Source organism: Gavialis gangeticus, unplaced genomic scaffold (assembly GCF_001723915.1).
Source record: "Gavialis gangeticus isolate Ggan-Ray unplaced genomic scaffold, GavGan_comp1, whole genome shotgun sequence".
In the NCBI taxonomy this organism is placed as follows: domain Eukaryota; kingdom Metazoa; phylum Chordata; order Crocodylia; family Gavialidae; genus Gavialis; species Gavialis gangeticus.
Window position 1 is genome coordinate 32210492 of NW_017729031.1, and position 17658 is coordinate 32228149.

The following is a 17658-nucleotide window of genomic DNA, read 5'->3' on the forward strand; positions in this document are numbered from 1 at the left end:
CCTTGTCTGCCTAAGTCCTTAGACCTACACCCCTGTCAACTATATGAACGAAGCCTTCATTGTTGAAGAGAACATGGCATGCAAGAGGAAACTTCCTGAAGAAAAGTTAAACGGTCAAAGCGCCAAGAGAAGGGAAGGTGTATGTTGACAAGCCTATTAGTTGCCTCAACAGAGCAAAATGAAAAGGCTCCGAAAACCTGTTTCTCAGCAGAGGCTCCTTGTACCTTTTGCACCAATAAATCCATTTAGCAAATGAAAATGCTGAGCACCTATCAATGCCACTGAAATTTAAACTGATTAGAGTCACTTTAGAAAGCCTCAATGCCACAACTGCGAGGGGCCCTGCTGAATCGAGGGCTCCTGCTGGTGTCTGCATCAATTCTACAGACATTCTCAAGCTGTCTCCTTGCAAATGTGAGGAACAAGGAAGAGCAAAGAAACCCAATGAATTAACACTGTTCCAGAGAGGGAACTGTGTGCAGGAAGTCCTAGGAGGCACGTTCCAGACAACATTGCGTTAAAAGACAGACACATACACTGGAGTGTTAAATTACAGATCTAAATTAGCATCTCAAGGAGCTAGCAAAGCATGTGATGATTCCCTTAATTAGAAGCGTCTGTTTTCTCACCCACGCATAACCCTGCAGTCCTAGGAAACTCATCTCTGGTCCTGGATACTCAGATAGCAGAATACAGCCAGCTACAAGTTTCCCCACCCTCCACCTTTTGCTTTGCCACAAAACTGTGCATGTCCCTCTCAGCCACAGATCTTCCTTCCTTTTTTGTGTCCTTGTGACAAAGTATTTTGCACAATTTGCAGATTTGCTGGATTCCAAACCACGAGTGCTCCTGCTATGGCCTCAAACTCACTACCTCTGGGATCACATAATGGTCAATTTGGCCATTGGCACCTGTTGTTTGGATGGCCGTAATTTAGTCCATCAAGGAAGGACCTGGGAAAGCCACTAGAGATATTTCAGCTGGCATTGAACAAGGTCACCCATCTTATATGCAGAGGGGGCTGCAAAAGGATATGCAACTTGTGCTTCACTATGAATCTCACTTGGAAGCTGCCTTGCACAGTCCCATTTACAAAGCCATAGATGATTGGACCTGGCTGTCAGGCACCACCTCTTGCCATTCTGCTCTCCCAAGCCACCCATTCACAGCCAAAACATGCCTGCAAGCTGTCTTGCTGACCAAGTTTGAAGGCAGCTCGTTCATCACAGGAAGTCCCCATATCTGAAGTCTACCCCATCCAAGCTTTAGCTAGGGACACAGAGGGGCTCACCCAGAGCCAAGTCTGTTGTGTTGCTGCAAGTAACTGGCACCCAGCTCAAGCGAGCCCACACTTTCAAAACGCTGCCCCAGGCATGCCCAACTATTTCTTCCAGGGCAAGTCCCTTTGTGGTCAACTCTGTGCCACAGCCCCATCTGGAAGCAAATGTTTGTGCAGTGTGAAGAGGAGCAAGTTCAATGGGGCTAACTTAAAGTCTATCCAAGTGAGGGTCACACCGTTGCAAGCAGAGTCACGAACACCAAGCTGTACAGACCCTTGGACCTGCAAACAGGGCTGGAGGGCCTTTAGCCCTGGGCTTGCAACCATTAATCCTGCTCCAGTGTTTATGGCAGCACTCTCCAATGGATCAGGCACTACAGGGTGCTATTTACAACTCTGCCACCAAGTCACTGAGGAGCCATGGGTAAGTCACTTATCTCCCCAAAGCCTCATTTTCCCCTCATCTAGGGGGACAGTAAGCTTTGAGCTAGTCTGAGATTTACAGATGAGAAGTGCTCCACAGTGTTACTACTCAAAGGAAAGTGTCCGCAGGTACTACCACAAGTGCCCCATGAATACCAGGAACAAACATCACCTGCTTCAACTCTTTGTAATTCCTTCCTCACTAACTGAAGCCTTTATTTAAAAACCAGGAATGTAAATTCCAGAAGCAGCAATGTCTTAAAAGGGAAAAAAACAGCCTATTTAAATCTTTCCAGCACTGAGGTTCTGCCTCAGTTCTAGCTATGTGTTGCTGCACAGGGGCAAACCCTTTGCAGACAGACAGAAACCTGCAATTTGCTCTGTGCATCTTACCTGGCGCCAGCATGAAACAGAATTTAGTCCATCTATGCAAGGGGAATGCATGGCTGATGTCCAAGCAAATCCCCAGCACAAATCAGGTCTAAATTTGCATCAGTAATTTTTTCATGCCCCAGTGCAGCTTTCTGCATATGCCAGATGCACCGACTCAGCTACTGAATTAGGTCTTCTTAGAAAAACACACTCTGCAAAGGCAATACTGGACCTAGTCTCCCTCCACTACCCAACCCCCCCCCCCTTTGCTGCTGCTGATTTCCACTCAGCCAGAAAAAGAAAAAACAGTCCACAAGGAACAGCTCTCTACAATACCATTTTGAAACGGCTGTTATCCTTCAGGAAAGTAAATACCAACCCAGATTCAGTCTGCTCTGGGGAGATTTACCTCCACTGGATTCTGGCCAACAGCTACTCTCTAAAGGCAAGCTCTTTACCTCTTACATGGGAAAGGATAATTAGGACTCCAGCTCTTGCGATTTAATTAAACCGTTTGAAGAAAGTAGAAGAGCTCATTAGTGTGCTGGAAAGAAAAAAAAAAAAGAAAGAAACCATCTCAGAATTGACTGCTTAATGGGTACAACAAGACACCAAAGTATCTTCCAGGCTCAGGAGAAGGGGTTACTAGAAACCCCGAGTAACCATACCCACTGTTAATGTGGCTGTGCCATCTCACACCATCTTCCTCCACGTGAGTTTTAACCCTGTTAATTCAGTACTATGCCACTGAAAAGGATGAGGCCACACCTTTATTTATATTGCGTTCGATACATCCAGCTTCATCCCCATGGAAAAAGCAATCCCACATGCCACCCTCAAAATAACAGAGTGGACCCAGCCAGGCACTCCAGCCACCTCTCTCCATATCCAGGAAAGATATGGGAATCTGTTCTCAACAGGAGTTGCTCAGGGAAGGGCTCTTGCAACAACAGACCAAGAGGGGCCAGAAGGCATGGAGGGAGAAATAATCCAGATGTTGGATTTGCTGCACCAGAAGCTGATTTGGTTCCAAGGGTGAACATGGTGCCCGGATATGGCACTGCTGATCACCATCATCAGGTACAGGTCAAGGATTCTGGCAGATTTGGACATCAGGAGAGTGAAACTCAGCATCCTGATGAACATCTCTACCCTCAGACAGCTGCTCCTGCCAAACCCAGAAGACTTTCTTCATCACGTTATACCATCCCTTGGCTTCTCACCGAGAGGGAACGAGTGCAACTGTACGCTGCTATTAGCCTCTGACTGGCAAATAAGCCTGATCACCAGCTGGGCCCGGTAAGATTCTCAAACCCACTCTCAGAATACAGACAAAAAAATCCCAGCATGTTCAAACTGTGCTGCACAATAAAATAAGCACTACTGTAGGGACAAGCAGGGCCAGATTATTAGAGTTTAAAAGTCTTCCTCTCCTGCTGGCCTGGGGACAGGAAAGGGGTGGAGGAGCTGCTGGGCGGTCTCTGCAACAGGGACGTGAAGGGAAGGTGGCATATCAGTATACTAGCCGCCTGGCTACACTTTTCTTTGTAGCACACTCATGGACTAGCTGTCCCTTATCTGTACTTCCCGTGGGCCCAGGCACAGCGAAGTGATTAATGAAGACATCATGGAAGCACTGATTTAAGTAATGAGGTGAGTAACTCTGCATACATTAACACTGGCTTGCTCTCATGCAAGCATATCACATAACCACATCTGAACCACATCACCATATCAACAAATCTGAAAGCCAGTCATTTATACTGCTGTCAGGCTCAAAAGCTCTAGCCAAGACAGGGACCACATTGTGTCAGGTACTTTACAAAACACACATGGAGGCAATCCTTGCCCTGGAGAGCCTACAACTTACACAGACAAGACAAAGGACAGGTGGGAAAAAAAGAATCCGTTAAAAAGAAGGGAAGTGACAGCAAGTGGGCTTCAGAGCTGCACACAGACCAGGAGTTCCCCACTTCTGGTCCAGCATCTGCTCAAGTGGACCAGAGTATTGTAGATGAAGGCAACAAGGTCCCCAAGTCCAAAGGAGCCACAAAAATCACCCGTTCCATCCTCTCTCATACTCCACAGCCACAAAATAACCTACAGATAATCCTACTGCAAGCCACAAGTACAGAATAGGAGAAACAAGGTCACTGCCAGCATCTTGGCTAACAGTGGCAGGGAAGCTGTTAAATTAAAGTGTGCTCAGAGGATCTTAGGAAGAGGACTCTGCCCCTCACTACAGAGAAAAGCAACCCCTCAAAACCTTCCCCCCCCCAAAAAAAACAAGACCCAAAGCCAAAACCCCAATATTTGTCAAATCTGACCTAGGGAGGAAAATTCCTTTCTAACCACAATTCAGGGAAATGGCGTGATCCTGAACGCCTGAGCCAGACCCTCCAGCCAGGCACCTGCGAGACTCCTAAGCAGCAGGAAAAACATCAGTGCACCCCAAACAGCTGGCTCTTCACAGGCAAAAGAAAAGCCAAATAAAGTACTAGTGTGGGGGAAGGGGATGCAGGGAACCTTCTGCCTTGTTCTTCAGCAGAAGCCCTAAAATATGGGATTACAAGGCAGCTCCCAACCACGCTGCATCTTAGAAATGCTTGGGAGACACCAGTCAGGCCTCTCCTCCTCTGCCTGCGTTCTCTTTGCTTTTTACTCCTCCCGTCGATCAAGTTAAATTTATGTCAGGACATGGTTGGAAGAGCCTAGGCAGTCCAGCCCCATTTTAACTACAGGTTAACCAGCTTTCCACAATATCCCTTGGGACTGTTGTGCTAAGCCATCAGTCAGCATTCGCCAAGGCTGGGCAGCCCATGCTGTGCTCTGGGCCAACCATCTCACAGGCTGCAGTTGTCCCTTCTTTGATTTCCCAGCCCCAGGGCAGAGCCTTTGCAAAGCCCACCAGCTAGGTGCTAGAGAACATACCCTGTTCTCCCCTTTCATGGAAAAATGGCTCATGAACACCCTGAGAAGCACAGAGTTCAGATCCCACAAATGTGCAACCCGAGACAAAGGGATGGAAATACCGCGAGCTTCCACCAAGTCATTTAAATTAAAAAAAGACACGTGTTGCTTAAGCAGGCCTTCAAAACATTGTCAGAAAGCAGAAACAAATGTCAGTTCATCAGAGACACACTTGCTGCTATGAAGTTCAGGACTCTCACATGTCATTTAAGAGCAATGCATTCAGGCAGTACCTGATGTCCAAGTACCTTCCTTACAACCATCCTTCCTACACTACAGCAAGAATCATTTATAAGACATCATCTTGTGTGCTGTGTTCACCAGCCCTCTCCAGCCATGCTCCCATGGAAAGGGTTGCTTTTGTAGTATCATCACTATTTCCTAGTATGATGTGGCAGCTGCTATGAACAGTGTTGCTTACAGTATGTCACCTTTATAAGCATCCTCATATTCTGTAATGATCTCAGGCCTTCCTGCATCACTCTCTTGAGACAGATCTGAAATAAGAGAGGGGAAGATGCGGGGGGAAATCACTTCTCAGAAGCTGTCAACCTAGCTGCAGTAGCACTTCTCCAAAGAGTTGTGTTAAGCAGGCACCAAATGATAATGGCTTACATCCACTCAGACAAAGCACATATGTAGCTCTCACCACAGACGGGCACTCAAACTGCTGCAACGAGTGTGGCAGAAAAACCGATGCAGAATAGACCAGGCAAAGACTCCAAGAGCAGGACAAAGGGAAAAAAAATTGATCTTAAAATACAGTATCTCTCTCTCTTCTACAAAGATTTGCTGATCTGTCTCCACTATTCTACATCTCACATGGAAATTAATGAAGGCAAGTGAAAATAACAACAGGTCTGTGCTTACCAGAAGCAAACAGGCATCTCACACCAAAAATTGCAATGCTTGAAGAGTTCTGATTTTATTTTGGGGGAAGAAAGAGAAGCCTGAACCAAGGAAAGGAAACACTGCTTTATAGAAAGCACGCAGGAATTGGGATTAGCAGACGACAAAGGTCTCGTCTGGATTGCAGGGCTCATTTTCCAGCCCCAACACACTGCAAGATTCCTCCATCAGCAGCACCCTGCCCTCCGACTGCAGCTTTCCGCTCTGAACAGTCCTCTGAAACGTGACAGGAATGCAGGAGGGAACAATCTATATGCTGTGGAAAACCAGCACCACCAATCATCCAATAAAAATGATTCTGTCGATCTGTTCGTCAATTAGAGAACCAAAGAATCCGTGTACAAACCCCCCCTGGTAACGGGAAAAAAACAACCATTTCCCAAAACTAAAATTCAGGAGATCCATTCCCTAAAAGCAAGACTCTTTGACAGCCAAAAAAAGGAAGATAGAAGGTAATGCAGGTGTCTTCAGCTGCCAGCGATCAAGATAAGAGAGAAGAATAAAACATTATATAGCATAATCTTCCTGTTTGCAGAAAGGTGGAAAGTTACAATGAAGGAGAGCCAAATTAATAAAAGGGATTAGACAGCACCACAAAAACCTGCATAGAGATATGATGAATGGATTTGAAGGAACAACCAAAGGCAGCACAGGAACTTCTGAAAAGCTAAGGCAGTTGTACTTTCTTGCATCTTTTAATTGGAGACCACATTGGACTCCATTTACATGGTGAGTTCTTCATTAGAAGAGTCCAGATCTGGAGAGAACAGTGCGACTCAATAGGATGTCATGAACATGTTCGAATGCATGCTGGGAAACAGAGGGATAGGAAAATACTTCTAGGAATAAACCAGTCCCATACACACAAGAGCTTCTGCACTGGTCTTTGCTTGCATCACCATTCTTCAGTTGAATTTAAGGAGAATCATTCAGACAATATTTAAAATTAATAAGAACTAAGTGCAAGAAAACTGGAGAATGTTAATTAAACCCTAGCTAATTTAACATTAATTTTAATCTAGATAACAGCAATGTTAACATTTCCACACTTAATCAGCAATTCAGGAAAAAATAAAAAGATCAAGAAATGCAAACAGTAAGACTGAACGCATGACCTGAACTCTGCATCTTCTGCGTATAGAGGAGTCTTTAGTTAAATGCCACATATTTCTGAAGAAATGCAGTATACAGGGTCTTGAAGAATTTTCCATCTACTAACCCCAGAGTCTCACCTAAGGTAAGGTGTGAATTTAAAGCAAAGCAGTTATTCCAGATAAGCTACGTGAACACTCATTGTAGAATACGTCTGTTATTCTGAAATTAATGTAGTCTGTGGATAGGTTACTTCACCCAATGCATGGAAGAGAAGTGCTGGAATGAGATACGCCACTGAAACAGTTTTGCCTGTACAAACTCTGTCTTTTTAGGAATATTTTATTGTCATAGCACATGTATTTAACCACCTATACTGGCAAAGTGTTCTTAGGGCAAACATCACCTAAAACTTCTTAGAGGATACAGGTACATGCTTTACCTCCTCTCCTAAGCCAACTACATTACTTGCACCTACTACAGAAAAACTGCTGCCTTGCACCTTAGATGAGGCTGTATTTCAGCATTAAGAAAGAAATCCTACAGAACAGTGCTCTGCAATCCACTTAGATGCAAGATGCCCTAGATGCAATAGGGCTGCATTCTTTGTTGCATTTCTCTCTCTTCACCAGAGCATTTCTGAGCCCCAAGCTCAGAATTTATAATTTCACAATTCCCTATCATAATTTCATCCTAAAAAGGAAGAGGATGATTTTTGCATGATTTTTTTTGCAAAAGGACCTCTGATTTCTGACTACCTCTAATCCCACCTGCCTTTTATAAAGTAAGGACTTCCATACTTTTCATTCCCGATGGAACAATATCTCTTTAAAATCCCTCCTCATCCATCTCAACTAATTAAACAATTGAATCAATTATTTTTAGTGGGTCTTTTCTACTCTCAAAATAAATCAAGGAAATGAGGAAACTCGAAGAGAAATCCATCCAAAGGCTAACATGAAAAAAAGCTTCCAAGGAAGAAGAACTTTGTCTTAAAATGAGGAGTGTAACACGCCCCCAGACTGGCCAAAAGTTTGCAATGTCCTTAGTCAGGCCACATAATTGGCTAAACTGGAATGTGGAGACCACTCTGAAGAAAAAAAAAAGCTAAACTTCATGTTAAATTCCATAGGCTTCTAACAACTCCAGACAATTTTTAGACCCTCTCCTGAAGGAAGCAGCAGCAAATCACGTAAATAGGATGAAAGCAGGAGTGTGGGAATATCACAAACCAAGGAGTGAGACATTTTAGCCAGATGGCATCTCCTCTTTAAAGCTGAGCACATGCGCCATGGCAGCAGATGGAACCCACACAGCTTTGTTCTGTTTGGGACCAACATTAAAAACAAAAAAAAAAAAAAAAGGAAAAACTGTGTGCGTTTGATGGGCGATTAATTGCCCAGAGCCAAAGAAATATGCACTTGCTTGTCTTTGATTCATAAATCTATTTTCATAAAAATCAGAAAGAAGAAAAAAAAAAATCGAAGACCAAAAATGTCGTTGTGACGCAGTGCGCACATTCCCTTTGCACCTTCCTGAGAGTTCACAAGAACATAGGTCAGACAAAAGTACCAAAGTCTAGTGCCCCAGGGCTGGACCATTTCATAGTGTATACAGGCTAAACTTGGCATAACTCTCGATTCACTCAGTGCCCCCAGCACCTGGCCCTGATCCTGAGAGTCTAGCAACGCATGGTGCATCTGGGTGATCAGCTGGAGTTTTGGGGGTGGAAGCTCATCATGTCCGTCTAGGCAGGCAAAGATAAGCAGTGGGTGCCTGATGCTGTCCCCCAGCTTTTTTTGTATCATCCCATTTTAAGACAAATTCTTCCTTAAAGGTTATAGTGAAGGGTAAAAAACACCCACTTTTCAAATCAAGCTCATCTTCCTATTTCCCATGCCCATGTGCTTACAAAGTAAGGGCCAGATCCTGCACCCGCAAAGTCCTTGTATTTGCAAAACTTGCATCAGGCTGCTGGCGAAAAGAATAAATCAAACCCTCTCTGACTGCTTATATACCCACCACAATAACAACTGAGTGCATTACATGAATAAGTAGTGGTCATTTTCACTGCCGTGGCATTATTTACTCAAAGATCTCCCAACAGCAACTAATTAAACCTCACATCATCCTTGGGAATCCAGTATTATCCTACCCATCTGTCTAGTAAACTGAGGCATAAGCGTGCCAATTGCCCTAAATTACGAATCTGGAGTTAACGGCAGAACCTAAAAGTCCTGATTCCCAGCTCTCTTGAAAGGTCTGGGCCCCCGGGTCTCAGCTTGCATTTAGGATGTCTCATAGCTCAAACTGAAGAAACTATCTTGCCAACCAACCTTTTGGATACCCTATATGGGTTCACAGAATTGTGTTACTATACTGTTCTGCCAGCACCGGTCCTCAGCCTTCAGCTTCCAATCCAGAACTGACTCACCGGATCTCCTAAACACCGTAATAGAAACCTTCTGTCCTACCGGACAGCAGCAAAAAGTAGATGCCATGTGTAAGATTGCATCTCACCAGACATTAATTCAATATTCCAACATCTCTCACACTGCAATTCATTCAACATCAAACACCTCAGCAAGGGCTTCCTAATTAAAACATGGGAAGGCTGAAATGAAAAGTAAGTATTTTTGTCACATCGTTTGCAGGTCTTTTATTCATAACTGAACCGCTTCGTGTTTAATTATACACAGGGCCTCAGGAGCTTCTCAATACACAGGAACAAAGAGTGACCACCTGAATATTTTAATCAATTTGCACACCACCCATTTCTCCCTAGTAGGGGTCATCTTCTTTCTGCCAGAGTTTTTTGCCAACATGAGCCAGTGCAAATAGAGGGTGCTGAAATGTGCTGGAAACCCTCCTTATCTGGTTAAACAGGGCTCTGATCTAGCAAAAGATTTAATCCTCTGAGTAATCCCACTGAAAGAGGAAGCTGCTCAGCACTGGGCCGCAAAGAGTCACAATAAACCAGTTTCATTCATCCTTCATTATCTTTGCTTTGCTGATCAAGTCAGATCTCTAGTTCTGTTCTATCTGGAACCAAGGCTTCCCCTAGCCTCTATCCACAAATTCATCTTCCTGGCCAAAACTTGCATCAAAACTGGAACTGACACCTCAACTCTAACTTGTTGTCCAAACCACAACCCACAAGGCAGCCCAGGAGTGGGGAACCTGGTTTACATATCACTAAGCTATTTAGACAGCAAACTTCCAGTAGCAAGAATAGCATCTTCCCTGGTATCTTGCACAACGTGGAATAGTTTGTTGGTACTGAGTTGGTACTCAGTTACAGCAGTGATTTCCCCTTTAGTGTGGCAGCATGTTCTTGATTTCTCTGTAAGAGGGGGAGGAGGAAGAAACCCTGGGTTACAAGGAAGAAGCCAACACGGCCAATAAAAAATAACAATAAAATAAACCACACCGTCATTGTCACAGAGAGCCTTAGACAGGAGCCATAGCTTGGCATGGATACCAGCCTGGCCGGTACTTGTACCAGAAGGCAAAGGAGCTCGCTACAGCAGGGTACAAAGAGCAAAGCCAAAAATCTCTGCTAACAGGAGCAGAGAAGATAGCTGCCAGAAAAGTCATTTCCTGTCAATATTTATAAAACAAAATCAAGTCTGCACTGTAAATACCCCAGCTTCTGTGCATTTGTTGTTTCAGTGTCAGAGCACAAATAAGCCTCACAGCATATTTGCACTGAGCGAGTACCCTGAATAGCTCCGATAGGACTCAGCTGTTTGGACCCCTACAGATTGCTGTGTGTGGCCTGCACCAAAAGGCCTTATGGCCACCTTTCACACTTTGTGGCTGGGATAAAGGAAGCAGATAGAAGAGCCTTTCAAGGACAAAAGCAACTCACCATCTCCTTTGGCAATCCCTCACAGTCTAGGACAATTGTCTTCCATAACTGCCTTATTTGTGAGAGTGAAGATAGCTGACAAGGCCCATCTGGGATCGAAAGACTTCACTGCAACTTGGGCAAGTTTCCCGGATTCTTGATTCAGACCGTCTCTGCCACACTCCCTTTTCCATCTCCTGATTTCATCATAAGATTTCAAAGTACTGATATCCTTGCAGCAGACTCTTCTGCTATTTGGAGTAGTCCTGGGTGATAGTCTTCCACGAGTTGATAGTCACAGACTGTAAGGCTGGAAGGGAGCTTCGAAGATCATCGGGTCCAGCCCCAAATTATTAATGTTGCATTTTTTCAAGTTAGCATTTCAAGTACATCCTCAAGGCCTTCTCTGCCCTCCTCTTCAGAACATGCCATGACTGAGCTAGGAGAATAAAATTTGCTTTGGGAGCCTGGAGTTGGACATCTGGATAACACGGCCAGCTCCGCAAAGTTGAAGTCAGATGAACTTTGCCTCAGTGCTCATGCTGTTTGCTTGTGAGGACATTGAAGTTGGTGCGTCTGTCCTTCCACTGGATTCAAAGGATCTTCCACAGGTAGAAGTACCATCAACACTGCAACTTGTGGACAACATACAGAAGACATCTCAGCTCAGCTCCATACCGTAAGGTGAGAATCACACCTGCTCGATTAATCATACACTTGGTTTTGGATCTGATGTCATGATCTTTGAACACCGGTTTCCTCAACTGTCTGAAGGCTGCACTTGCACGTTTGAGGTGATGTTGGATTTCTTTGATGTCAGCCTTCTGCAAGAGATGTCTGAGGTACGGGAGAATAGTCAACACTATCCAGAGCCTCACTGGGAATCTAAATTACTGGAGCTGGGAACTGCTTGTTAAGAGCTTGTTGATGGAGGACCCTAGGCTTCTGAATATTAAGCATCAATCCCATTTTCTTGTATGGCTTGGAAAAGACATCAACACTTGCCTAAAGGTCTGCTTCCAAGTGAGTGCACACTGCAGCATCATCAGCATACTGAAGTTTGATGACTGAAGTTGAAGGGGAGGTCCTTGGTTTTGGCTCGGAGTCAGCCACAATTGAATTGGGTAGTTTAGCCCCGCTCTGATTGGAAGTTTGCTGGTGGTCAGATATAGCATTGCAATAAGGAATATCAAGAAGAGTGTTAGGAGGATGATGCAGCCTTGCTTAACTCCTCTCAACCTCAAAAGGGATCTGTGATAGATCCATTGCTGAGAACCACTGCTCACATACCATCACGGAGCAGGGAGAGAATGGTGATCAGTTTTTGTGGGCATCTGTACTTCAGAAGGATCCTCCACAGCGCTTATCAGTTGACAGTCAAAGGAGGCCACACAGAGAGGTTTGTGTTGTTCCCAGTATTTTTCCTGCAGCTGGTGAGCCGTGAAGATCATGTCAGTTGTGCCTTGTGATGCCCTAAATCCACACTGACACTGCAGGAGGACCTCTTCAACAAGTGGAAGGAGATGGTTCAGGAGGGTTCTCACAATGATCTTTCCTATTGAGGACAGCAAAGTGAGCCCCTTTGTAATTTCCACAGTCGGACTTGTCTGAGCTTTCTTGAAAGCTGTCACAATTGTGGCATGCCTGAGGTCATCTGGGATTTCCTCCTCATTCCAAATCCTCAAAATGAGGGCATGAAGCTGTGATATGAGCTCTTCCCCCTGCTTGAAGATTTCATCAGGGATTCCCTCAACTGCAGATGCCTTGTCATTCTTCATCTGCTTGATGGCTTTCCTCACCTCATCAAGCAACAGCGGGATTCCCTAATCATCTCTGACTTGGTGTTGTGGGATGGAGTTGAAAGCACTCTCATCAACAACAAAGTCTTGATTGAAAAGTTCGTCAATGTGCTCCTCCCAGCGGGTGCTGATGACTCCCATTTTCTTGATCAGGTGTCCGGGTCTCAAGGGCATTGGTCCCTAAGTGCTCAAATGGTAGATGGCCTTGGCATTGAAATAACTGTGCATAATAAGGTTAATCTCCAGATGCTCTCTATGGACACTTATAGACGTGCTCTGGGATTGTGGGGGGCACTTTAATTAGAGCAGCTGATTGCCAATCTAGTTAAAGCGCATCACGTATATATCAGCGTCCCCACACTGAAAAATGGTAGCAGGGGTGCTTTAACTAAAGCTGGTCGAATGAGTTAATTCAAGCACCACCGTTTTTCACTGTAGGGACACCAATACATGAGATGCTGGAGTCTGTTGGAGTGCAGTAATTACCACACTCCAGCAGACTCAGTTAATCAAGTCTGCTCTGATGAAGCTGTAATTACAGCATGTTGGAGCAGCCTCACTGCATGTGTATAGGCACCCTATGGCTTTAATAACAAAGCAATGCTATTCCAACCCAAAGCACTTTTAAAAGTGCATCATGCCTTCCTTGGCCATCAGCAGGACACCCAGCCTCACCTCACTATTCCAGGCACTCATCAGGTTTGACAGTCCCTGTTGGGGCATCTGCATAGGAAGGAGGAACAAAGGAGACCTCTGAAAATATCTAATTCCCTTCAGAAAAAGCTTCCATGTTTTCCAAAGCTCCTCCCAAAATCACCCTCTGAAAAAGAGGTGCTCAGCCCTCAGAGATCATTACATCTGGTGCCCTGTGTGCAGCCTGGTGTCTATTGCTGGTGCCTAGAGAGGCATGACCAACTCAGCTTTCCCTTGCCAGGGGCAATACTTACCCCCACCTTCACATGGTGAGACTTAATGCATTAACATCTATACAGTGCTCTGCAACACTCAAGATGAAAGATATGTACAATGCTAAACATACTGCAGAGTTTATTCCAGTATTAAATGAAGACAACTTAAAAATTATATATATATTGTTTCCAAGGTATCCAGGTTGTAGCCGTATTGTCTAGAGGAAAAAGCAATCAGGGCTCATGGTAGAGGTGATACCTTTTAACCAAGTAACTCACAAGGTAGTGCTTTCTGGTGATAGCCTTTTGGAAGGATACAGCTTGAGGAAAAAAGATAGAAGAACAAGATATAGAGAACTTGCTGCAACAAATATCAAAACACTGGGCTGGTGTTTATTGCTCCCAGGCATTGCATTTACATGGGCACCTCAGACCACAGCACATTGAGCTGGGTTGGAGCGACCCTGGCTGGCAGGTGTCTGGCTTAATGTGCTGCGAATGGTTTGGCTTGGCTAGCCAGCCCATAGCCCCCACACCAAAGCACCCTTGTGCCCTGGCCAGCCCCATCAGCATCTACACATGTTTCTGTGCAGTAAAAAAACTCTGCTGCAGAATAGTACTTGTATTTACAAGTGCTAACCTACAGCAGAGTTAGTTTACTATGACCTAATAGGGCCACAGGTGTAAATGCAGAGACATTACTGTGAAGCTAGTTAGGCAGCTCTGCAGTAAACGTCTCATCTCATGTAGGTGCGCCAGATGCACTCACTGACATGTCTGTGGCAGAAAAGGGAACAGGGAGACTAGACCTTAGAGACGGGCCACATTTCCCACTGCACATTTGCCTCTACAGTTAAGGATCTAGCAGTGAATCCCCCTAACAAGTGAAAACTCCTCCAGCTCTCCTGACTTCAGTGGTGCTCCCCTAGTTTATGCCACTTGATAGTCTGGTATCCTGCCTCCAATGACTGGTAAAGGAAGGAAGGTGTCACAGGAAAAGGATTCATTTGGATTGTTTCAGGGGAACAAAGCAACCTTGCATTAACCAACAAGGACAAAACACTGCTCTTGGGCACTGCTGCTTTCCAATGCAAGTGAGAGGACATGGATTAACACACATAAAATTTCAGGAAAAGCCATTTCATTCTAGAGATGACCTACATCTGTGTGTAGTACAGATGTGGCTCAGGCACCAGTACCCCAATCTCTGGGAAATAAACACACAAACACCCAGGTAGCCAGCAATCTGTTCCTTTCTGAAACAGGAAGCAGGAGTTGCCAGCTGCAGGCACCAAAGCAAAGCTCTAAAGATGCAGAGATAGGGAGACGTGTGATGATATGCAAACAAAAACCACATGCAACATGCTCTTTTCAGCCACATGGGCAGAACCCCACCAGCGGAGGGTTTCAGATCTCCGAACCAAGAGGAACACCTACTCATTGCTCTTCAAATGAGCAACTGCTTACCCAGAGTAGTGTCCCTGGTGCTGCACTGAGAAGGGCTGTGAAACTACAAGCGAGCGAGCAGGTTTCTAAAAACAGATCTTATTGTGCAGCATTGTGACAGGAAGTTAAACACACACAACACCCCTGCCCCCAGTCCTACAGATCCTGCAGTGTTTGCAACAGCTACATTGATTTCTGGCTAAAGCATGAAGTGCTGTCCCCTCTGCTCAGCAAGGGATCTCACCCGCAGTGAAGCTCCCTTTCGACATAAGCAGGTTCTGCTGTTCAGTGCTGCACATTAAACATCCCTTTAGCCTGGAGCTTCTTTCTGAGAGGAGACCACCTGCATGCTAAGCTCCAAACTACAGAGCACCATGAACAAGAACCTGTGTTATCTGGGAACATCCCCCAGCCTCCTCTCTATCTGCCTGAGTTTCTGGCATCCACATATCTTGTATGAGGACATATGCAAGGCAAGTAAAAGACTTTTTTCCCTGGTTGCTTCTCCAAAGCAAGGAAGAGACACAGCAAAGGAGACCCTATGGTCTAGGATCTCCTGCTCATGGAGAGAAAAAACAGGAAAAAAAAACAAAAACCTGAGCTCCCAACCATGTCTCAGAGGAAAAACACAGAGATCTGTGTAAAAAGGCAGGTCTGGTCAGGGGACCTGTTTATGATGAGGGCTGAATCGCTGCCAAATGTGGCCTGAAACCACTGCTACTGAAGCGCTAAATCAGCAATACTGAAGTGAGGCAGGAGGGTGAAGAGGAAAAGAAAACACATCACATACCCACAATCTATCCAGCTTATAGTGCCCCGTCCTTTCACCACCTGGGCCACATCGGACAGTAACCTGAGTGGGCTTTCGGCAGCAGCAGCTGAAAACAAACAACAGTATTAAACCAAGTGACAAGTGCAGCAGTTGCTGCCTTGGCTCTGAAGCACCAGAAAGACTTTTTCCAAATCTTGAGAGACCAGTGAGAGGAATCATTAAATCAGTTGAAGTTGACAGCAGCAAAGATCACTAGAGTCTTTTTTAAAAACACATGCTAAACATTCATACCTACAGGTATGCACCACTGCCTTATCTTCTGTATACTTATCCCTGTGTACTTTAGCAGTTCAGCCAAAATAATCAGCTCCCTCCCCCCTCCAACCTCTTTCTGCCTCTGGCTGTGCACTAACTGTTCTGCTTTGGAAACATGATCCTATACTTATGGCTCTAGCCTAGGACTTGGGGAATTAAGGGTACAAGTTTGTTCTACCACAGACACCATGTGTGATCCTGGGCAAGGCACTTAACCTCTGTGCGTCAATGTGTTATGGAGTTAATAGCACTTCACTGCCTCAAGCTGGCATTTGAAAGACAAATGCATTCAGAGCAGTGAGGTGCTCAAACACTATGGCATAAGGACCTTTGGGCCCCTCTAGACATTCAGGTAAAGGTGTAATAGGATCTAACATGCAATTCACATAACCTAGCCTCCTGCCATGCCACATGTGCATGCACCACTGCTTTAGACATTCTACTAGGGTCAACTACTGGTAGGTAGTTTTGTTCTAGAGGTCATTTCAATGGAGGCCAACTATCTTGGTTTAAAAAACATCAAATATAAAGCACAGCACAGGCAGCACAGCAGCAAATAAGGCAGGGAAGTCGACAGTGCGAGTGATGAGACATGGGCTGTAAAACCCAAGAAATTACCACCACCACCTCATTTTCTGAAAAGCACAAGGACAAGGGGCACCTCCACCCAATCTCCTGGCCAGTTCACTTTTAAAAACACATTTGTGTTTCACATAAGGCATTTACAAGGCAGCAGGCACTCTGGTATTCAAGACTATAACCAAATGTCATCTTTAGAGTGGAATTAGCTGTGCCAGGATGCATCCCAGGACAGCTGATCCACTTCATGGGCACCTATAGTCATCGCCCAGGCTGCTTTTCAACAGGGTTGGGCCCCTGCCATTCCTGTACCCTGTAGGCCTCACACAGGTCTCCCTGCTTGCAGACACGTACCCTAGGTTGGAGTACAGCAACAGAGATGTGTGAGCCACAGGAATCCCCTGAAGGGGATGTGCAATAAGCAAACAGATGTCTTCTCATGGAAGGCATCACAAACTGTGACTACCTTTGGTTGTGGCAACATTTTGGGGCACCTGGAGCATGGCAATGGGCTAAGATGTCCGTTTGCTTGCAACTTGTGCCACCAGAAAAGTGTTTATGCTGGCACAGGGCAACATCCGTTTGCACCCAAGGTATCAAGCAGCACCCTCTCTGCACAGTCCTCCAGCTCTGCAGGCCTAGTGAGTACAGATATGTGCATGGGTGTGCAGACACTTCCCCAGCTGCCCACATTACCACTCCAGAAACTATCCTAGACCTGATACTGGTTTTATGCAACTGGCATCTGCTCCACAAGTTAGGGCATTGTGCTGCTTTCCCAAGCATCAAATCCAGTATAACGAGGGATCTACCCAAGTCATGGTAAGCAAAAGGGAACCAATGTTGTGGCCTACCTCCCCCCTCCACTCCCTGGCAGGCTGCAGTGGCCATGAGGCCAGCAATTCAATTTTTAGTAAAGTTTTTTTTTTTTTTTTTTTTTTTTT

The 17658-nt window shown here is 45.2% G+C and overlaps 1 protein-coding gene across 3 annotated transcripts in view; it reads right to left on the reverse strand.

Annotated features, from left to right (window-relative positions):
• The window catches only part of PDIA5 (protein disulfide isomerase family A member 5), a 159462-nt gene that overhangs the window by 119953 nt on the left and 21851 nt on the right, over nucleotides 1–17658 (reverse strand). For all 3 annotated transcript variants that reach the window (XM_019522578.1, XM_019522579.1, XM_019522581.1), the window contains exon 3: nucleotides 15839–15926. In XM_019522578.1, coding sequence (XP_019378123.1) covers nucleotides 15839–15926 — 88 coding nt within the window. The remainder of the gene's footprint in view (nucleotides 1–15838; nucleotides 15927–17658) is intronic.